The 24,128-nt window shown below is 38.0% G+C and overlaps 1 protein-coding gene across 11 annotated transcripts in view; it reads right to left on the bottom strand.

Moving 5' to 3' along the window:
* Window positions 1–24,128, bottom strand: part of LOC105487515 (myosin IXA) — a 299,768-nt gene that overhangs the window by 30,228 nt on the left and 245,412 nt on the right. For all 11 annotated transcript variants that reach the window (XM_071101117.1, XM_071101116.1, XM_071101115.1 and 8 more), the window contains 2 exons: window positions 19,150–19,261; window positions 16,408–16,469 (listed from right to left, as the gene is read on the bottom strand). In XM_071101117.1, coding sequence (XP_070957218.1) covers window positions 16,408–16,469; window positions 19,150–19,261 — 174 coding nt within the window. The remainder of the gene's footprint in view (window positions 1–16,407; window positions 16,470–19,149; window positions 19,262–24,128) is intronic.

Below are 24,128 nucleotides of genomic sequence, written 5' to 3'. Positions count from 1 at the left end.
CTTCCCTAACTGTATATTCCATTTTCTTCTTTAACCTGCACCCAACCAGTTGCCAAGTCAATCAGTTCATCGTCTCTATTTTTTCCTTTGTAAGTGTCATCACCTCAGCTCAAAACTGTATCACTAACCAATTAGACTATTTCAACAGTTTCTTGGCCAGTTTTCCCCATATTCATATTTCCCCTTTTAAAATATTCTATAGTATATATAATGTTTTATTATCCTCAAAAACCTTTAGTGGCTAATTAGTATATAGCAAACTAAAGTGCAAACATTCTTGAGTCTCATACTCAAGAATTTACTTGAACTGATTCTAATTTCTACTTTCCAGCCTTACATTCATAAATTTGTCATTTACGTGTTAGGTACCAAGAAAATAAAATCAAGGCCTTCTGCTTCAGACTAGTAGTGTTAGGCCCAGAGCAGTGGCTCACACCTGTAATCCCAGCATTTTGGGAGGCCGACACAGGTGGATCACCTAAGGTCAGGAGTTCAAGACCAGCCTGGCCCATATGGTGAAACCCCATCTCTACTAAAAATATAAAAATTAGCCAGGCATGGTGGCGGGTGCCTGTAATCCCAGCTACTCAGGAGGCTGAGGCAGGAGAATCACTTGAACACAGGAAGCAGAGATTGCAGTGAGCCAAGATTGCGCCACTGTACTCTAGCCTGGGTGATAAGAGCAAAACTGTCTCAAAAGAAAAAGAGTTAGTGTGTGAAGATAAGTAAAATTATAAATAGATTTATTAAGTATTATGGAACCACAGAAGAGAGATAGCTAGATCAGGAAAGACTGGGCTGGATAACAAACAACTAATGATCTTGAAAAGACCTGATGTTAAACCTTAGTGTTGGAAAGCAAGTAATAGGTAAGTAAAGAAAGCAGGATCTTTTAGGCACAGGACATACAAAACTACAAAGTTGGGCAGAGCAAAGTAGCTACGGAAAGGAAGCCACCAGATAATTTTAAATAAGGGATGGCATAATCAGTTTATTAGTTTGTATCAGTATTATCAGGATTATTTTGCATCATTAATGTATCTACATACTCTGCATTCCAGCACTCAATTCTTAGAGCATTAATTTCTTTTCTTTTTTTTTTTTTTTTTGAGACGGAGTCTGGCTCTGTGGCCCAGGCTGGAGTGCAGTAGCCGGATCTCAGCTCACTGCAAGCTCCGCCTCCCGGGTTTACGCCATTCTCCTGCCTCAGCCTCCCGAGTAGCTGGGACTACAGGCGCCCGCCATCTCGCCTGGCTAGTTTTTTGTATTTTTTTAGTAGAGACGAGGTTTCACCGGGTTAGCCAGGATGGTCTCGATCTCCTGACCTCGTGATCTGCCCATCTCGGCCTCCCAAAGTGCTGGGATTACAGGCTTGAGCCACCGTGCCCGGCCTAGAGCATTAATTTCATGTCTATTTTGACATATGTTAAATTTCAGAGACAACATCTCTGAAAAGCATTTCCAAGTCTGAGGCAGAATGGACACAATCTTGGAATATTTAGAGGATGCATATTAAAAGTTTTGCCTTGTCACTATGTGAACTTGGCTAGGTTATTTCACGTTTGCAGCAGAAATATCTCCTTTCTACTTCAGAGGTTGTTGTAAACATTAAGTTGAACATACACAGCATGACAACCTGGTGTATGTCAAATACAGAAAAAATTATTATAGAAATAGAATAGAATAAGGCTTGCTGTAATGATTAAATTTTAGCCAAATGTTTTCCTAATGCTGGGACACAGATGTGCAAATACATATTCTGTTTATTTAAATCCCTATGGTATTAGAAATGTTATAACTTGTGAAAGCAAAATAACAAATAATTTTTAGGTATTAAACAAAAACTTTTAAAATATTTGATTTGAAACTAAGTAATCTAAAGCAAACATGCTAGAATAATCTAAAGCAAACATGCTAGAATATTCTATTTCTTGAAATGAAGAAACAAATTAATTTTACTATTTTAAATGGAAAAAAATTTAATTCTGAGTACTTTTCTAAAAATATATTTTAATAGTTTTTGTTTCATAGTTATTTTTCATTTAAACTAACTTCATGAGTATTTTAAATAAAATCTTTATGGAGCTATGACATACACACATTGCAAGTTACAGCTTAAAGGATTTTCACAAAGACCCAAATTAAGAAACAAAATATTACCAACAGTTTAAAATTCCCCTAGGTCTCTTCCAGCCACCGTGCCCTTTACCCTTCACAAATAACCAGTATCTGTACTTCTGTCACTAAAAATTAGTTTTACCTGCTTTTGGATGTTATGTAAATGGAAAAACACAGTATGTGCACCTAGAGTTAGTTTAATCTATTTTTGAACTTTGTTTAAATGTACTCTTTTGTCTCTAGCTTTCAGTCAACATTGTTTGCATCAATAAATTTTTTTTTCTTTTGCACTTTTTAATGAATATTATTGATATGTAAAAGTACATGAAAGTACATGGAAAAATAACAGTATGAAAACGATGCAAAGCAAGCTAGAATACAATACCTAGGTAATTAATAATACAAAGATATTAATTTTGCACCTGTTCTAATTTGCTCTATGACATACAACTGACAATTTTTAATTGATTTAACTTCTGACTTTCTTTTGAATACCTATGGTCAAGATTTGATTTTAAGGCTTTAATGAAAATTGTTTAATAGATGTTTCTTTTTTTATAAGTTCTAGGGTACATATGCAGAACGTGCATGTTTATTACATAGGTATACATGTGCCATGTTGGTTTGCTGCACCCATCAACTCATCATTTACATTAGGTATTTCTCCTAATGCTATCCTTCCCCCAGACCCTCACCCTCCAACAGGCCCCGGTGTGTGATTTTCCCAACCCTGTGTCCAAGTGTTCTCATTGTTCAATTCCCACCTGTGAGTGAGAACATGCAGTGTTTGGTTTTCTGTCCTTGTGATAGTTTGCTGAGAATGATGGTTTCCAGCTTCATCCACATCCCTGCAAAGGACATGAATTCATCCTTTCTTTATGGCTGCATAGTATTCCATGATGTATATGTGCCACATTTTCTTAATCCAGTCTATCACTGATGGACATTTGGGTTGGTTCCAAGTCTTTGCTATTATGAGTAGTGCCACAACAAACGTATGTATGCATGTGTCTTTATAGTAGCATAATTTATAATCCTCTGGGTATATACCCAGTAAAGGGGTCGCTGGGTCAAATGGAATGTCTAGTTCTAGATCCTTGAGGAACTGCCACACTGTTTTCCACAATGGTTGAACTAATTTACATGCTCATCAACAGTGTAAAAGCATTCCTATTTCTCCACCTCCTCTCCAGCCAGCATCTTTTGTTTCCTGACTTTTTAATGATCGCCATTCTAACTGGTGTGAGATAGTATCTCATTGTGGTTTTGATTTGCATTTCTCTGATGACCAGTGATGATGAGCATTTTTTCATGTGTCTGTTGGCTGCATAAATGGCTTCTTTTGAGAACTGTCTGTGCATATCCTTTGCCTACTTTTGATGGGGTTTTTTTCTTGTAAATTTGTTTAAGTTCTTTGTAGATTCTGGGTATAAGCCCTTTGTCAGATGGGTAGATTGTAAAAATTTTCTCCCATTCTGTAGGCTGCCTGTTCACTCTGATGGTAATTTCTTTTGCTCTGCAGAAGCTCTTTAGTTTAATTAGACCCCATTTGTCTATTTTGGCTTTTGTTGCCATTGCTTTTGGTGTTTTAGTCATGAAGTCGTTGCCCATGCCTATGTCCTGAATGGTATTGCCCAGGTTTTCTTCTAGGGTTTTTATGGTTTTAGGTCTTACATTTAAGTCTTTAATCCATCTTGAATTAATTTTTGTTTAAGGTGTAAGGAAGGGATCCAGTTTCCGCTTTCTACATGTGGCTAGCCAGTTTTCCCAGCACCATTTATTAAATAGGGAATCCTTTCCTCATTTCTTGTTTTTGTCAGGTTTGTCAAAGATCAGATGGTTGTAGATGTGTGGTGTTATTTCTGTGGCCTCTGTTCTGTTCCATTGGTCTATATATGTGTTTTGATACCAGTACCATGCTGTTTTGGTTACTGTAGCCTTGTAGTATAGTTTGAAGTCAGGTAGTGTGATGCCTCCAGCTTTGTTCTTTTGGCTTAGGATTGTCTTGGCTATGTGGGCTCCTTTTTGGTTCCATATGAACTTTAAAGTCGTTTTTTCCAATTCTGTGAAGAAAGTCATTGGTAGCCTGATGGGGATAGCACTGAATCTATAAATTATCTTGGGCAGTATGGCCATTTTCACAATATTGATTCTTCCTATCCATGAGCATGGAATGTTCTTCTATTTGTTTGTGTCCTGTTTTATTTCCTTGAGCAGTGGTTTGTAGTTCTCCCTGAAGAGGTCCTTCACATCCCTTGTAAGCTGGTTTCCTAGGTATTTTATTCTCTTTGTAGCAATTGTGAATGGGAGTTCACTCATGATTTGGCTCTCTGTTTGTCTGTTATTGGTGTATAGGAAAGCTTGTGATTTTTGCACATTGATTCTTGTATCCTGAGACATTGCTGAAGCTGCTTATTAGCTTAAGATTTGGGGCTGAGATGATGGAGTTCTCTAAATATACAATCATGTCATCTGCAAATAGGGACAATTTGACTTCCTCTTTTCCTAATTGAATACCCTTTATTTCTTTCTCTTGCCTGATTGCCCTGGCCAAAACTTCCAACACTACGTCGAAAAGGAGTGGTGAGAGAGGGCATCCCTGTCTTGTGCTGGTTTTCAAAGGGAATGCTTCCAGCTTTTGCCCATTCAGTATGATACTGGCTTTGTCATAAATAGCTCTTATTATTTTGAGATATGTTCCATCAATACCTAGTTTATTGAGAGTTTTTAGCATGAAGGGCTCTTGAATTTTGTCAAAGGCCTTTTCTGCATTTATTGAGATAATCATGTGGTTTTTGTCTTTGATTCTGTTTATGTGATGAATTACGTTTATTGATTTGCATATACTGAACCAGCCTTGTATCCCAAGGATGAAGCCAACTTGATCATGGTGAGTAAGCTTTTTGATGTGCTGCTGGATTCAGCTTACCAGTATTTTATTGAGGATTTCTGCATCAATGTTCATCAGGGATACTGGTCTAAAATTCTCTTTTTCTTCTTGTGTCTCTGCCAGGCTTTGGTATCAGGATGATGCTGGTCTCATAAAATGAGTTAGGGAGGATTCCCTCTTTTTCTGTTGATTGGAACAGTTTCAGAAGGAATGGTACCAGCCCCTCTTTGTACCTCTGGTAGAATTTGGCTGTGAATCTGTCTGGTCTGGGACTTTTTTTGGTTGGTAGGCTATTAATGATTGCCTCAATTTCAGAGCCTGTTATTGGTCTATTCAGAGATTCAACTTTCTCCTCGTTTAGTCTTGGGAGGGTGCATGTATCCAGGAATTTGCCCATTTCTTCTAGATTTTCTAGTTTGTTTGCATAGAGGTGTTTATAGTATTCTCTGATGGTAGTCTGCACTTCTGTGGGGTCGGTGGTGATACCCCTTTATCATTTTTTATTGCGTCTATTTGATTCTTCTCTCTTTTCTTATTAGTCTTGCTAGCGATCTATCAATTTTGTTGATCTTTTCAAAAAATCAGCTCCTGGATTCACTGATTTTTTCAAGGGTTTTTTGTGTCTCTATCTCCTTCAGTTCTGCTCTGATATCAGTTATTTTTTGCCTTCTGCTAGCTTTTGAATTTGTTTGCTCTTGCTTCTCTAGTTCTTTTAGTTGTGATGCTAGGGTGTCAATTTTAGAATATTCCTGCTTTCTCTTGTGGGCATTTAGTGCTATAAATTTCCCTCTACATACTGCTTTAAATGTGTCTCAGAGATTCTGGTACATTGTGTCTTTGTTCTCATTGGTTTCAAAGAACACTTTTATTTCTTCCTTCATTTCGTTATTTACCCAGTAGTCATTCAGGAGTAGGTTGTTCCGTTTCTATGTAGTTGTGTGGTTTTGAGTGAGTTTCTTAATCCTGAGTTCTAATTTGATTGACAGTTTGTTGTGATTTCTGTTCTTTTACATTTGCTGAGGAGTGTTTGACTTCCAACTATGTGGTCAATTTTAGAATAAGTGCAATGTGGTGCTGAGAAGAATGTATATTCTGTTGATTTGGGGTGGAGAGTTCTGTAGATGTCTATTAGGTCCACTTGGTGCAGAGCTGAGTTCAAGTCCTGGATATTCTTTGTTAACCTTCTGTCTCGTTGATCTAATATTGACAGTGCGGTGTTAAAGTCTCCAATTATTATTGTGTGGGAGTCTAAGTCTCTTTGTAGGTCTCTTAGGACTTGCTTTATGAATCTGGGTGCTCTTGTATTGGGTGCATATATATTTAGGATAGTTAGCTCTCCTTGTTGAATTGATCCCTTTACCATTATGTAATGGCCTTCTTTGTCTCTTTTGATCTTTGTTGGCTTAAAGTCTGTTTTATCAGAGACTAGGATTGCAACCCCTGCCTTTTTTTTTTTTTTTTTTGCTTTCCATTTGCTTGGCAGATCTTCCTCCATCCCTTTATTTTGAGCCTATATGTGTCTCTGCACCTGAGATGGGTCTCCTGAATACAGCACACTGATGGGTCTTGACTCTATCCAATTTGCTAGTCTGTGTCTTTTAATTGGGGCATTTAGCCCGTTTACATTTAAGGTTAATATTGTTATGTGTGAATTTGATCCTGTCATTATGATGTTAGTTGGTTATTTTGTCTGTTAATTGATGCAGTTTCTTCATAGCATTGATGGTCTTTACGGTTTGGCATGTTTTTACAGTGGCTGGTATCACTTATTCCTTTCCATGTTTAGTGCTTCCTTTAGGAGTTCTTCTAAGGCAGGCCTGGTGGTGACAAAATCCCTCAGCATTTGCTTGTCTGTAAAGGATTTTATTTCTCCTTCACTTTTGAATCTTAGTTTGGCTGGATATGAAATTCTGGGTTGAAAATTCTTTTCTTTAAGAATGTTGAATATGGGCCCCCACTCTCTTCTTTCTGGCTTGTAGGGTTTATGCAGAGAGATCTGCTGTTAGTCTGATGGGCTTCCCTTTGTGGGTAACTCAACCTTTCTCTCTGGCTGCCCTTAATACTCTTTCCTTCATTTCAACCTTGGTGAATCTGACAATTATGTGTTTTGGGGTTGCTCTTCTTGAGGAGTATCTTTGTGGTATTCTCCGTATTTCCTGAATTTGAATGTTGGCCTGCCTTGCTAGGATGGGGAAGTTCTCCTGGAAAACATTCTGAAGAGTGTTTTCCAACTTGGTTCCATTCTCCCCGTTGCTTTCAGTACACCAAACGTAGATTTGGTCTTTTCACATAGTCCCATATTTTTTGGAGGCTTTGTTCCTTTCTTTTCATTCTGTTTTCTCTAATCTTGTCTTCTCGCTTTATTTCATTAATTTGATCTGCAATCACTGATATCCTTTCTTCTACTTGATTGAATCAGTTATTGAAGCTTGTGCATGTGTCACAAAGTTCTTGTGCCATGGTTTTCAGCTCCATCAGGTCATTTAAGGTCTTCTCTACACTGTTTATTCTAGTTAGCCATTCATCTAACCTTTTTTCAAGGTTTTTAGCTTCCTTGTGATGGGTCAGAACACGCTCCTTTAGCTCGGAGAATTTTGTTATTACTGACCTTCTGAAGTCTACTTCTGTCAACTTGTGAAAGTCATTCTCCATCTAGCTTTGTTCTGTTGCTGGCAAGGAGCTGCAATCCTTTGGAAGAGAAGAGGCACTCTGGTTTTTAGAATTTTCAACTTTTCTGCTCTGGTTTCTCCTCATCTTTGTGGTTTTATCTGCCTTTGGTCTTTGATGTTGGTCATCTACTGATGGGGTTTTGGTGTGGATTTCGTTTTTGTTAATGTTGATGATATTCCTTTCCATTTGTTAGTTTTCCTTCTAACAGTCAGGTCCCTCAGCTACAGGTCTATTGGAGTTTGCTGGAGGTCCACTCCAGACCCTGTCTGCCTGGGTATCACCAGCAGAGGCTGCAGAACAGCAAATATTGCAGAACAGCAAATATTGCTGCCTAATCCTTCCTCTGGAAGCTTCGTCCCAGAGAGGCACCCGCCTGTATGAAGTGTCTGTCAGCCCCTACTGGGAGGTGTGTCCCAGTTAGGCTACACAGGAGTCAGGGACCCACTTGAGGAGGCAGTCTGTCCGTTCTCAGAGCTCAAACACCATGCTGGGAGAACCACTGCTCTCTTCAGAGCAGTAAGACAGGAACGTTTAAGTCTGCAGAAGTTTCTGCTGCCATCTGTTTAGCTATGCCCTGCCCACAGAGGTGGAGTCTAGAGGCAGTAGGCCTTGCTGAGCTGTGGAGGGCTCCACCCAGTTCGAGCTTCCTGGCCACTTTGTTTACCTACTCAAGCCTCAGCAATGGCAGACGCCCCTCCCCCTGCCAGGCTGCAGCCTCGCAGGTCTATCTCGGACTGCTGTGCTAGCAGTGAACAAGGCTCTGTGGGCGTGGGACCCGCCAAGCCAGGCACGGGAGAGAATCTCCTGGTCTGCCGGTTGCTAAGACTGTGCGAAAAAACACAGTATTTGGGCGGAAGTGTCCTGTTTTTCCAGGTACAGTCTGTCATGGCTTCCCTTGGCTAGGAAAGGGAAATCCCCTGACCCCTTGTGCTTCCTGGGTGAGGCGATGCCCTGCCCTGCTTCGGCTCGCCCTCCGTGGGCTGCACCCACTGTCCAGCCAGTCCCAATGAGAGGAACCAGGTACGTCAGTTGGAAATGCAGCAATCACCCATTGCATGAGTATCAATAGTTTAATCTCATTACTAGACTTTATTCCATTATATAAAGACAGTATATTTTATTTATTCATTCTACTGCTAATAGACACGTTTCTTCTAAGTTTTGGTATGTTTCACATAATGTTCATATTGTGCTTTGGCACAAACACATATGTATATCTGTTGGGTGTATGTCTTGCAGGGGTATTGCTGAGTCATGAGAAATGCTTATGCTTAAAAGGTTTGATAGATACTACGAAATAATTTTTTTTTTTTTGAGACGGAGTCTGGCTCTGTCGCCCAGGCTGGAGTGCAGTGGCGGGATCTCGGCTCACTGCAAGCTCCGCCTCCCGGGTTTACGCCATTCTCCTGCCTCAGCCTCCCGAGTAGCTGGGACTACAGGCGCCTGCCACCTCGCCCAGCTAGTTTTTCGTATTTTTTAGTAGAGACGGGGTTTCACCGTGTTAGCCAGGATGGTCTCGATCTCCTGACCTCATGATCCGCCCATCTCGGCCTCCCAAAGTGCTGGGATTACAGGCTTGAGCCACCGCGCCCGGCCACTACGAAATAATTTAAAGAGTGTATTGGCCAACCTACACTCCTACCAGCAATGTATTAAAAGTTTTGTTTTCCATTTTAGTCATTCAAATGAGTATATGATATATCTCACTGTGTTTTAATTTGCATGTTCCTGATGATTAGTGACACTGGAGACCTTTTTGTATGTTTTTGGTTATGTAGAAATCCAGTTTTGGCCAGGCATAGTGGCTCATGACTTTAGTAATCCCAACACTTTGGGAGGCCTAGGGAGACAGATTGCTTGAGCCCAGAAGTTCAAGTCTAGCCTGAGCAACAAGGTAAAACTCTGTTTCTACTAAGAATACAAAAAAATTAGCCAGGCATGGTGATGCACCCATGTAGTCCCAGCAACTGAGAAGGCTGAGGTGGGAGGATCACTTGAGTCAAGGCTGCAGTGAGCCAAGATTATTATTATTATTATTTTTTGAGATGGAGTCTCGCTCTGTCTCCCAGGCTGGACTGCAGTGGCTGGATCTCAGCTCACTGCAAGCTCTGCCTCCTGGGTTTACGCCATTCTCCTGCCTCAGCCTCCCGAGTAGCTGGGACTACAGGCGCCCGCCACCTCGCCTGGCTAGTTTTTTGTATTTTTTAGTAGAGACAGGGTTTCACTGGGTTAGTCAGGATGGTCTCGATCTCGTGACCTCGTGATCTGCCCGTCTCGGCCTCCCAAAGTGCTGGGATTACAGGCTTGAGCCACCGCGCCTGGCTTGAGCCAAGATTATACCACTACACTCCAGCCTGGACAACTTGTCTCAAAAAAAAAAAAAAAAAAAAAAAGGAAAAGAAAAGAAAAGAAAAGAAAAGAGAAATCCACTTTTGTGAAGTACATTTGCTCAGTTTTTTTTACAGAGATGAAAATTGTCTTTGCTACTGATCTGTGGATGCTTTTTATGTATTTTAGATCCAAGCTCTCTCTATATATACATATCCATCCATCCATATATATATATCTATCTTCTGTGATTTTTTGAATAATGAATGAGTTTTGAATTTTACCCAATACTTTTCCTGTATTTATTGAGATGATTATTCTTTTATTTGTACTGTGTAGTAAATCATTCATTAATTTTTGAATGGTAAATCAACCTTGCATTTATGGAATGAGGTATTATCATTTTTATAGATCACTAGATTCAATGTACTAATATTTTGATTAAGACTTTTACATCTATGCTTATGAGATATGACTTGTAATTTTCTGTTATTACAGTATCCTTTATATTTGACTTGAAGGTTTCTCTGTTCTCATAAGCCAAGTTGGGAAAAAAAGTTATGATACATTCTTTTTTTTTTTGAGACGGAGTCTTGCTCTGTCGCCCAGGCTGGAGTGCAGTTGCTGGATCTCAGCTCACTGAAAGCTCCGTCTCCCAGGTTTACGCCATTCTCCTGCCTCAGCCTCCTGAGTAGCTGGGACTACAGGCACCTGCCACCTCGCCCGGCTAGTTTTTTGTATATTTTTTAGTAGAGACGGGGTTTCACCGTGTTAGCCAGGATGGTCTCGATCTGCTGACCTTGTGATCCGCCCGTCTCGGCCTCCCAAAGTGCTGGGATTACAGGCTTGAGCCACCGCACCCGGCCTATGACACATTCTTTTACCATTTCTCTGACAGAGTTTATAAAAAGATTTGTGTTATTTCTTCCTTAAATATGTGGAGGTATTCAAAGGTGAAATCTGGGCCTGGAGATATCTTTTGTGAGATTTTAAACTACAAATTCTATTTTAATAGATTTTAATCAGATTTCCTACTTCTTGAGTTAGTTTAACTGAGTTGTATTTTCAAAGGAGTTTGTCCAATTGATCTTAATTATCAAATTTATTGGTATCAATTTATCCATAACAGCCTTTTTTTTTTTTAAGGAGGAGTCCTGCTCTTTCGCCCAGGCTGGAGTGCAATGGCGCAATCTCGGCTCACTGCAACCTCTGCCTCCCAGGTTCAAGCGGTTCTCCTGCCTCAGCCTCCCTAGTAGCTGGGAGTACAGGCGCATGCCACCATGTCTGGCTAATTTTTTGTGTTTTAGTAGAGATGGGGTTTCACTGTGGTTAGCCAGGATGGTCTCGATCTCCTGACCCTGTGATCCACCCGCCTCGGGGTATCCTTTTAATCTGTGCAGTATCTGCAGTGATATCCACATTTTTATTCTTGATATTGACAATTGCTGCTTTTGAAAAAATTTTTTTTTCTTGATTATTCTTTCTTGTTTACTTATTTTTAAAATTCTTTTCCAGGAGCCAAAATTTGGCATTGTAGATTTTCCTCTACTGTACAAATGATCTCGATTTCATTTATTTCTTTATTATTGTCTTCCTTCCACTGTCTTGAGGTTTAATTAGATGGGTTTTTGGAGGTTTTTCCTACCTTCTTGAGATGAAAGTTAAGATCATTTTCAAACCTGCTCACTTTCTAATGTATGCACTTAAAAGCTGTAAGTTTTTCTCTTAGGATAATTTTAACTGTACTCCATGTATTTTGTTATATCATACCCATTACCATTTAGTTCAAAATGTTTTTCCACTTTTATTGTAATTTAGAAATAAGATGCTTAATTTCTAAACATTTGAGAATTGTCCACTTATCTTTTTGTTCATTTACAGCTCAATTCCACTGTGGTCAAAGAACATACTACCGATATTTTCAATCCATTGAAATTTACAGGGACTAGCTCCATGGTTCAGCACATGATTAATTTTATCAAATGTTTCACATGCACTGGAAAAGAATGTGCATTTAGCAGCTGTAGGACATAGAGTTTAATATATGCCAATTACATCAAATTTTTCTTATCACTTGTATCCTTCCTAATTTGTCTTCCAGATACTGAAACTAAATATTAGAGGCTTATAATGTTAGAATTTTTATATTTCCCTGATGGTTTGACCCTTCATTATGATACACCTTTATTTGAAGTGATGCTTCTTGCCTTAAAGTACACTTTATAACATCTTTCTATTGGTTATTCTTTGCATGCCATCTATTTCTATCCTGTTGCTTTCAATCTTTCTATAGTTTTATATTTAAGTATGTCTCTTATGAATATCATATCACTGAGATTTTTCAGTTGATTTTAACTTTAGTCTCCTATTTGGAGCATTTATCCTTTTAATATTTAACGTGATCACCAATATATTTCAATCTATATCTGTCAATCTGCTATTTATTTTTTCTTTGTCAACCTGTTTTGTGTTTTTCTCTAATTTCTTACTTTCTTTTATAATACATTAATAAACTACTTTTGTTTTTCCACTTTATTGTCTTTATTAGTTTTTAAGTTATATATTCTTTTACTTGGTGGTTACTTTAGCAAATATTCACAAAATATTTAAGTCTAATATATTTCTAGCATGCTTACCAGTTTCCACATGACACAGAGACCTTAGAATATTTTGACTTCACTTAACCAACTGCTTTTGTGTTGTTGTCATGCATTTTAATTCTGTATACACTTTAAGCCCCACAAGACATTATGACTGTTTTCAGCCACTATACATTTATATTTATGCATATTATTTACTCTTTCTACTGCTCTTCATTCCTTCCTTATTTCTGTTTCCATCTGAGACCATTTTCCTTCTTTTTGGAGAACCTCCTTTAGTATTTCTTCTAGTGTAGATCTGCTGGTGACAAATTCTGGTGCAGGTCTGCTGCTGAGTTTCTGTTTGAAAATGTCTTCACAACACTTTCACTTTTGAAGGGTATTTTCACTGGGTACAGATATCTGGGTTGTCTTTATTTTTACACTAAAAGATAACAAGTCACTGTTTTCTTGGCTTCCATCACTTCTGTCCAGAATTCAGTTGTCAATTGTCAAGCAATTTCATTGCTCCTTTAGGTAATGCTTATTTCCTTCTGAATGCTTTTAAGAAATTTTTTTGTTTGTTTGGAGCACTGTATACATCTAGGTGTAGTTTTCTCTATATTTGTCCCACTTTAGGTTAAAAGGTTTTTATGAACCTGTGACTTGCTGTGTTGGCCATTATCTCTTAAAATGTTGCTTCTGCCTTGTTCTCTCTACTTTTTTCCTGGACTCCAATTATATACATTTAAGAACCTTCATTCTTTCCCCTATGTCTCTCACATCTATTTCTGTATTTCTCCATTCTCTTTGCTCTCCATGCCTCGATATATCTACCAACCTATCTTTCGGTTCACCAAATTTCTCCTCTTTTTTTCTTGAGACAGGATTTCACTCTGTTACCAGGATGAAGTATAGTGGCATGCTCACAGCTCACTGAAGCCTCAACCTCCCAGGTTCAAGTGTTCCTCCTGCCGTGGTCTCCCTAGTAGCTAAGACTACAGGAATGTGCCAACATGCCCAACTGATTTTTGTATTTTTAGTAGAGACGGGGTTTCGTCGTGTTGCCCAAGCTGGTCTTAAACTCCTGGGCTCAGGTGATCCACCCAAGTTGGCCTCCCAAAGGGCTGAGATTACAGGCATAAGCCACCACGCCTGGCCCAAACTTCTCTTCTGCTATGACGATTAAACCTATATTTTCAGTTTATAATTTTAACTCCATTTTGCATTTCCGGAATTTCCATTTGATTCTTTAAAAATATATATTTAAATATATACAGTTATCCCTTGGAGAATGGTTCCAGGACACCCTCCCTGCCCCCCACGGATACCAAAATCCATGGATACTCAAGTCCTTCATATAAAATGGTGCTGTATCTGCATATAACAGATATACTTCCTCCTGTATACTTCAAGTCAGCCCTAGATTACTTATAATACCTAATATAATGCCTCACATTATTTTATTCTGTGGATTCAATGTAGTATTTAATACACAGAAAATTGAAGTTTTACTTTTTGGAACTGTGTGCAATGTTTTTTCCCAATTACTGTTTTTTTTTTTTTTTGAGATGGAGTCTTGCTCTGTCACCTAGGCTGGAGTGCAGTGGCAGGATCTCAGCTCACTGCAACCACCTCCTAGGTTCAAGCGATTCTCCTGACTCAGCCTCCTGAGTAGCTGGGATTATAGCTGTCCACAACTACACTCAGCTAATTTTTGTATTTTTTGTAGAGAGGGGGTTTCTCTGTTGGCCAGGCTGGTCTTGAACTCCTGATCTCAGGTGATCTGTCCACCTCAACCTTCCAAAGTGCTGGGATTACAGGCATGAGCCACCGTGTCCGGCCCCCAATTACTTTTGACTTGTAGTTGGTTAAATTCACAGATATGGAACCCATGGATACAGAGGGCCAACTGTATTTCAGTTCTTTGGCTAACTTCTCCATCTTTGTATCTATTATTTAAACATATTAATTAAAAATCCCTTAACATATGTATCTGGTAATTCACTAACTGGGTTATCTGTAAGTCTGTTGATATTGCCCACTAGTTTTTCTCTTAGTCTTATTTCTTTTTTTTTTTTTTGAGACGGAGTCTCGCTCTGTCACCCAGGCTGGAGTGCAGTGGCCGGATCTCAGCTCACTGCAAGCTCCGCTTCCTGGGTTTACGCCATTCTCCTGCCTCAGCCTCCCGAGTAGCTGGGACTACAGGCGCCGCCACCTCGTCCGGCTAGTTTTTTGTATTATTTTTAGTAGACACGGGGTTTCACCGTGTTAGCCAGGATGGTCTCGATCTCCTGACCTCGTGATCCGCCCGTCTCGGCCTCCCAAAGTGCTGGGATTACAGGCTTCAGCCACCGCGCCCGGCCCTAGTCTTATTTCTTTATGTCTGAGATTATATGGAAAAAAGTTACAAAGGCTCTGGATGATGTTATCTTTCTAGAGAGGCTTCACCCTATTCTTTCTGATGGGTGGCTTATTAGAAAAAGGAGCAGATCACCTTAATACACTCAAGGAGTGGCTCAAAGTTAGTTTGTAGTTTTTGTTAAGCTCAGTTTATCAGTAGTTTACCCCCATTCCTAGAGTGCACTTCTTCAGAGGTCTCATTGAGAGTCTACAGTATTGCCTAGGGCCCCTCTCTTCAAAAGGGGATACTATAACTCTAATTTTTCTCTCCTTAGCATTGAGAGACTGCAGAAAACTTCAGTCTTCTTATCTGATTAACGTCTTAGACTTTAAGAATTGAAAAAAGAAAATGCCTTGAGTGGAATATCTCTGAGTTTCAGGTTGCCTTCTGCAGATGACTGGATCATGGTCCCTCAAGTCCTGTCAGTCCCAGATTTCAACTTTTGTCTCTAAAGTCCTATGAGATTGCTAAATGCTCTGCTGGCTTCTCTGAATCTTAAATGTGGCCTTCTGCCCAGAATATTGGTTTCTTGTCCTACAGCAAAAATTGAACAATTTCCACTAGAAGAAAAAGATCTCACAGATCTAGATTCACTACTCTGCATTCTCTTCTCTCTAAAATCTAGTCTCCTAAGGTACAATTTCCCTGGGCAGTTCCCTGATGCTTGCCAACAAACATTTTTAGTATTGGTCTGACACAAGCTACTTCATCTTAGCTGGAAGCAAATGTCTCACTCATATTCTTTGCATTTTAATTCCTGAATCAAATTTCTCTCTGTACTTTACCATGACTGGTCTACTGCAAACAACATGGACACACATTTATATTTCAGATTTACATGCTATTGTAACAACTGTCAGTATGTGATTAATGAACAAGAAAATGTTGTGATCATACATCAATAAAAGGCTGAATTTTTTTAAAAAGATTACTTCCTTGAAACATAAGGTATCAAACAGTATGTGTACAGTATATTTTAGATCTCTGTGTACCCAAGAGATATATGTAAAAACAACAACCATCCATGCTGGTGAATTTTGCTATTCATGTTTAAATTTGTTGATCTTTAATTGTAGCTTACTGCATTAAGGATAATTCCTAGGAAGATTTATGAGTGTTTAAGGAAGTATGAAACCTCAATGCAGTGTTCTTCAAATTGTGGCTTATGAAATTAATTTAGTAACTCACATATAGTAATAGTAAAGTAATTCTATGAAAATCAATTTAGTTTTGTACATATATCACCAAACATGTGAACTGGATCATGGCATAAAACATATTTCTTACTGTGATTTGTGGTCAAAAAGTTTAAAAACCACTTTTCTGTAAAACTACCAAAAAGGCCTTAATTTATTTCCATAAGGCACAAAAGACCAACAGGTCTGTTATCTATTACTGATAAGAAGATAATTTCTTACCTTTTTAGAGCACTTGGCTGTGGTTTTCAGACAGCATTTCTTATGGCAAGCATACTTGCATACTGAAAAATAGGTGAGGAATGCAACAGTTTTAGAAATCGGCACATCAATGATAAGAACTTATCAAGTATACTTTATTTTAGACTTACTATTTTTCTTTAAATGTCAGACTGCTGTAAGTAATATGACATACATACTTTGTACAATGGTATAATTAAAAAGAATTTTAGCCCATTCTATTTGGTATAATGACATTGAAAACATGATCAAAATTTCTAGCCACAGTCAATGAAAAAGCTTTTTGTTCTTTCAAAATTGCTCATCCTGCTCCTATGCTACACAGTAAGACTCCCCAATAAATTCCAGCAGGATACTTATATTTGTGGTTTGATTCACAAATTAGTGTTCATGTTCCACCACATATATGCTCTACAACATACTAAAATCTCAGAAATGCCTAGTAAGAATCATTCCTATAGATAAGAAAGGCATTAATGTCAAAGACCCTTCCTGAAATGAAAACAAATTGGGTAGCACAATAAGATATAAGAAAGGTCTTATTTATCATCTCTAAAGGTTCAGAACAGAGCTCTGAAGAACCAGAACATGAAGAATATTCAGTTGTGATTTGGAAGATGGGATAAAGAAAAGGTTCAGAGCTAAAATAATTTACAGAAGTGGTGATAACCCAGGGTGGCTTGGCAGCTGGTGAACAGGAAGAGGCACATTAAGAGGAAGGTACTGAGAACACCGCTGCTTATTCATTTTGCTATACCAGCTCTGGCTTCTGTGTACCAATACCTGAATATCCTTTCTTGAGCTTGTAAAATATAACTTGTAGGCTTCTGAAGGCCAAGATCAAGTAAGGAAGGCCATGTCACTGTACTGGTGAAATCATCAGGATAACAACAAAGAAAGTTAGCTAAATCTATTAAAAAATCAAATCAGGACAGGCACAGAGGTTCATGCCTATAATCCCAGCACTTTGGGAGGTCGAGGCGGGTGGATCACTTGAGGTCAGGAGTTCCAGACCAGCCTGACCAACATGGTAAAACCCTGTCTCTACTAAAAATACAAAAATTAGCTGGGCGTGGTGGTGGGTGCCTGTAATCCCAGCTACTCGGGAGGCTGAGGCAGGACAAGCACTTAAACCTGGGAGGCGAAGGTTGCAGTGAGCTGAGATTGTGCCACTGCACTCTAGCCTGGCCAACAAAGTTAGACTCCATCTCAAAAAAAAAAAAAAAAAAAAAAAAATCAAACCAACCCAACAGTCATAAAAAAGAAAATCATTTAAATTTTTAGCTTTAAGTTACAGAAGAAACTAAACCTACAAGAATCATAGTTACACTAAAGAGTCAAATACATTTCAAACTACTTCCTATTTTCAGACTCATTATGATTTTTTAGACTACTGATAATAAAACCAAAGCAAAACTGCTGTTGAACCATGGAATAAGTAAATATATAGTAATAGTGGCAATTTTTCTGTGGCAAACTGCTGTCATACCGGATCTGGTCCTTTCCTGGTATTTGCTTCATTCAATTTTAGCCCACTAGTAAAAGTGAAGCTTCACAGAACTAATAATAGCACCAGAGCAGATGTATAAAATGAGTGGAGGCTAAAGGTCCACTGTGAGCCAGAACCAAGTTGATCTACAAAGAATTTCTACTCACATTTTAGGATTTATATATTTGTATATATATTTATATATATATTTATACGTGAAATAATATATATTATATATTTATATATTTTATATATTTATATTTTTCTATTGTAATCTGCTAAAAGGATTACAGTAGGAAAAGTACCTTTCTGACTATAATCTAAGAATTTATTCATTTATCCATCCATCCATCCATCTATAGGTCTATCTAACCAACAAATATTTATTGAAACTTACTATGTGCCATCATTGTTTTAGGTACTGATGATATATATTTTTAAAAAAAGACAAGTAAGTTTCCTGACCTATAGAGCATATATTTTAGAGGCATAGACTGAAAAACAAGAAAACAAATACTTAATGTAATTTTGGGTGGTAATGAGTTCTATGAAGACTATTAAGTCTGAGTAAAAGAATAGAGAATTTTGGGGGGTGGGGAGCGGGTGCAGTGGCTCACACCTGTAATCCCAGCACTTTAGGAGGACAAGGTGGGTGGATCACCTGAGGTCAGGAGTTCGAGACCAGCCTGGCCAACATGGCAAAACCCTGTCTCTACTAAAAACACAAAAATTAGCTAGGCGTGGTGGTATGTGCCTGTAATCCCAGCTACTTGGGAGGCTGAGGCAGGGAGAATCGCTTGAAACCGGGAAGCAGAGGTTGCAGTGAGATTATGCCACTGCACTCCAGCCTAGGTGATGGAGCAACATCATCTCAAAAAAAAAGAATAGAGAATTTGGGGACAGGGTAGCATTTAAACTGGGGGTAGAAAAGAGAGCTCTCTGAGAAGGTGGGATTTGAGTGTAGGCATGAAGTAATTGAAATATGAAGTCATGCTAAAATCTGGGAGAAGACCATTTTAGACAGAGTGAATTACATGTACAAGGCTCTCAGTGACCAAATAACATCAAAATGTCTGGTTTAGATACAAAGAATAGGTGAAGAGAGTATAGCAAGAGATGAGGCTAAAAATTTAGGTAGTGTAAATAACTCCTTTATGCTAAAGGAGAATAAGACAACTCAAGGAAATAGAAATGTCAGTGGTTAAAAATATTCCTCAAAGATCTCTCATACTTACATTTGCAAACAGAGGCTCGGTCCATTATCCATATCAAAGAAGAACAGTATTCACAGTATGTAGGGATGCTATATTGGGTGGCTTTAAAGATGTGACCATTGTGTTCTTCCACCTGAATGAGAAAATTTAGCTACTTATATTAAAGCCAAAACAGTAAATGCTGCTCTAACATGGTGGGAAATCCTTCAATCTCTTGTTAAGTCTTCACTAGGCACTAATTCTAGAGGGACAAGTATGATCTTTTGAGAAATAACATAAAAATAAAATATATTTTTCCTGCTTTCCAAAAGCTAACAATCTAGATAATGACCAAATTATATGAAAAACAGAAAGCAACACAACAGACATATAACAGCTATCTTGTATGACTCTAATGTTACATTAAAAGCAGCAGTTCTCAAAGTATGTTTTCTTTTTTTGACTTTTTTGTTTTTTCATTTTTTTTTTTGAGACTTAGTCTTGCTATGTTGCCCAGGCTGGAGTGCAGTGGCGCTATCAGCTCACTGCAGCCTCCGCCTCCCGGGTTCAGGCAATTCTCCTGCTTTTGCCTCCCAAATAGCTGGGATTATAGGCACCTGCCACTGTGTCTGGATAGTTTATATAAACACTGGATTTTTTTATTAGTGACAGTGTTTCACCATGTTGGCCAGGCTGGTCTTGAACTCCTGATCTCAAGTTATCCGACTGCCTCAGACTCCCAAAGTGCTGGGATTATCGGCGTGAACCACTGCTCCCAGCTAAAATATATATATTTTTTGTAATCTCAGGAAATTTTTACAGTTGAAAATTACTGATGACCTCAGAGAGCTTTTGTTTACATGAGTTACATCTGTTGATATTTACTATGCTAGCAATTAAAGCTGAAAAAAATTTAAAGTATATATACATTAATTTATTTTAAATTAACAATAAAGGTATTACACATGAACATAGCATTTTAATTAAAAACAACTATATCTTTAAAGTAAAAAAAAAAAAATCAGTGGCAAAAGGGGTATTGTTTTACATTTCTGTAAATTTCTTTAATGTCTGAATTAATAAAAGACACCTGGATTCTCACATCTACTTCTGCACTCAATCTGTTGCAATATGCAGTTCAGTTTGCAATATGCAGTTCAGTTTGAAATATACGAAGAAAATCTAGCTTAATACAGATATGAAAGTGGAAAATGAAGGAATATATTTTTAAAATTTTTTTATCTGTATAAATGTATGTGGTACAAATGTAATTTTGTTACATGCATAGATTGCATAGTGGTGAAGTCAGGGCTTTTAGGGTATCAACCACTCAAATAACGTGTATTGTACCCATTAAGTAATCTCTCATCAGCCATCCCCTTCCCAACCCCCCTCACTCTTCTGAGTCAGTGGAGTAATATTTTAACAGTCCTTTCAGATAGTAATACGGCACCAAAACTTTACAAATGGTAACTTAAAAGTTAAGTAAAAAACCATAACCAATGAACCCTTCATGTCCTATGACAGTAAAATCTATTGTTTTGGACTTAATTAAAATTTAAAACTTCAACCTTCAAAGACATCATTAAGAAAAAAAGATAAACCACAGACTCAGACAAAACATTTGCAAATCATATATCTGATAAATGACTTCTACTCAGAATATATAAAGAAATGTTACAACCCAATAATAAGGCAATCTAACTCAAAAATGGGCAAAATACTGAATAGATGATTCATCAAAGAAGCAGTTCAAATGGCCAATGGGCACATGAAAAGATGTTCAACATCATTAGTTATCAAAGAAATGCAAACTAAAACCACAATGAGATGCTACTTCATACCTACCAGAACGGCTATAACAAAAAAGGTAGATAATAGCAAATGTTGGTAAGAATGTAGACAGACTACAACCCTCAGGTACTGCAGGTGGGATTGTAAAGTGGTTCAGTCACTTGGAAAACAGCATGGAAGTTTCTGAAAACTGGAAGCATAGAGTTGCCATTTGACCCAGAAATTCCACTCTCAGGTTTATACACAAGATAACTGAAAATGTACGTCCACAAAAAAACCTGTACGCAACTGTTCATAGTGGCATTACTCATGGTAGCCAAAAATACAAAGCAACTCAAATGTCTACCAACTGATAAAAAAGATAAATAAAACGTGACATATCCATGCAATGGAATTCTATTTAGCATTAAAGAAGACTTAACTACGATAAACACAATGACACAGATGAACTTCAAAAACATTATGCTAAAAAGCCACATGCAAAAACCACAGTGTATGATTCTATTTACATGAAATATCCAGAAAAGGCAAGACTATAGAAACAGAGAGTAAGTAGTGCCTGAGGCTAGTAAAGAGCAGTGATTGTAAACTGGCATGAAAATCCTTTTGGGATTTTTCTAAAATTGGATTGAGATGACGGGAAAACTGTGAATTTACTGAAATCACTGAATTGTACACACAAAAAGGGATAAATCTGTGTTAAGTAAATTTACCTCAAGAAAGCTGGTTTACAATACCAACTGGTCTATTTTGTATTTGGACATTTTACCTATACATGATTTTATAGTGGTACGTGTTGATCATTTGGAATATACTGATTCACTAAATTAAACTTCCAAATGTTGACACATTTCATTATACACTAGTAGAAAGTCATAGTCCTTAACTTTATCACTGACCTCATTAGAAAACTTGGCAGACACAAGTTTTCCAAAATTTGAATTTTTGCTTGAATTCACAAGTTTCATCACTGGTAATAAGTATCGTCAGCTGTTTTCCTTGAAGTGACAAGATAACTGCTCATGCCAAAATCTTAATGAATAGTTTAAGTAAAAATAATGTTCTATGAAAAAAGTGGCTAGAAACATGTTGCCACAAAAACTTGTTCATGAATTCTCATGGAAGCATTATTCAAACAAAAAGCAGAAACAACTGAAATATCCTTCAATTAATAAACGGATATATAAAATGTTATATATGCATACAACAGAATGTTTAGCCTTACAAAGGAATGATGTACTGACACATGTTACAACACGGATGAACCTTGAAAACATTATGCTAAGTGAGAGAAGGCAGATACAAAAGGCCATATATATGATTTTTTAAGTCAATATGAAATGTTCAGAATAGGCAAATCCATAGGGACAGAAAGTAGCTGGTGGTTGTGAGGGGCTAGGAGGAAGAGAGAAGAGGGATTGAGTGAGTGTTCAGAAAGTACAGTTTCTTTTTGGGATAATGTTCTCAAACTATAAAGTGGTAATGATTGCTTAACATAGTGAATATACTAAAACCCACTAAATTGTACACTTTACATAGTCAAAATGGCTAAATGGTTAAATTTTCTTATATGAATTTATCTCAATTTTAAAAAATGCTACTAGATCAGCCTGCAATCTAATTGTACAAGTAATTTCTTGAGACAACCATCATATTGTGGTTTTGCATCTTTCCCATTTCATTACACAGAATATTAAAGAGATGTGAATTCAAGAATCAAAATTTGATGCAATTAACATTTTTATTATTTCACCTTCTTAAGTAAAGCTTCTCTATTTTTCTTAAACTATGAGTGTGTGACTAAAAAATTATAACGCCCATTAACAAAGTTTGCAGGCGCTGCCTTGATTCATGTTGATGGCAGTTTTACCCACGTTTGCTTTTGTGTCAACTCAATGAAAAAGGAAAATGATGTTTTATTATTATGAAAACAGTTGTGATACCATAAAATCCCTAAAAGTCTACCAGAAACTACTGTAGACCGCACTTTGAAACACTGGATCATATATAAACTAGACATAGTCTCGAGTTTATATAGACGATATATGTTTATTAATGATCTAGTACAAAAGGATATACATGATACTGTTAACTATAGTGATTATCCGAGTTGAGATAAAACATTCAATAGTAAGTGTAACATGACTGGGCGTGGTGGTGTGTGCCTGTAGTCTGAGCTACTAGGGAGGGTAAGGTGGGAGGATCACTTGAGCTCAGGAGTTTGAGGTTGGTCTGGGCAACACAGTGAGACCCCATCTCTTAAATAAATAAATGTATGTATGTAACATGAAGATTTTTTTTTAAACCTATATATGAAACACTTTAAAACCCTCTTGAAGGACACAAAAATAGACTTAATCAGAGGAAAATATTCAAAATAATGAAGATGTCAGTTCTCTCTACATTAATTTATAAATATAAGGTAATAGAAATAGAAGTACTAATAGATCTTTTTTCTGCTCAAACTAGACAATCAAATAGTTGGAATGGCTCACGACTATTTGGATCAACTAACGAAACAGGATAAAAAAGATCCAAGCAAGCCGGGCGCAGTGGCTCACTTGGGAGGTCGAGGTGGGTGGATCACAAGGTCAGGAATTTGAGACCAGCCTGACCAACATGGTGAAACTCCGTCTCTACTAAAAATACAAAAATTAGCCGGGCGTGGTGGCACACACCTGTGGTCCCAGCTACTCAGGAGGCTGAGGCAGGAGAATCGCTTGAACCCGGGAGGCGGAAGTCGTGGTGAGCTGAGATCGCACCACTGCACTCCAGCCTTGGTGACAGAGCAAGATTCTGTATCAAAAAAAAAAAAAAAAAAAAAAAAAAAATCCAAGCATAATGGGAAATTTAGAATATAAAAAAGGTGACATCTCAAAGTTGATGAGTAAAGATGAACTTTAAAATAAATGATGTTGCCATGCACGGTGGCTCAAGCACTTTGGGAGGCTGAGACGGGCGGATCACGAGGTCAGGCGATCGAGACCATCCTGGCTAACACGGTGAAACCCCGTCTCTACAAAAAAATACAAAAAAACTAGCCGGTGAGGTGACGGGCACCTGTAGTCCCAGCTACAGGGGAGGCTGAGGCAGGAGAATGGCGTAAATCCGGGAGGCGGAGCTCGCAGTGAGCTGAGATCCGGCCACTGCACTCCAGCCTGGGCGACAGCGAGACTCCATCTCAAAAAAATAAAAAATAAAAAAATAAAATAAAATAAATGATGTTG

Source organism: Macaca nemestrina, chromosome 7 (genome assembly GCF_043159975.1).
Source record: "Macaca nemestrina isolate mMacNem1 chromosome 7, mMacNem.hap1, whole genome shotgun sequence".
Taxonomy (NCBI): Eukaryota; Metazoa; Chordata; class Mammalia; order Primates; family Cercopithecidae; genus Macaca; species Macaca nemestrina.
Note: the sequence above shows the minus strand (reverse complement) of the source record. Positions and strands in the feature narration are given on the sequence as shown.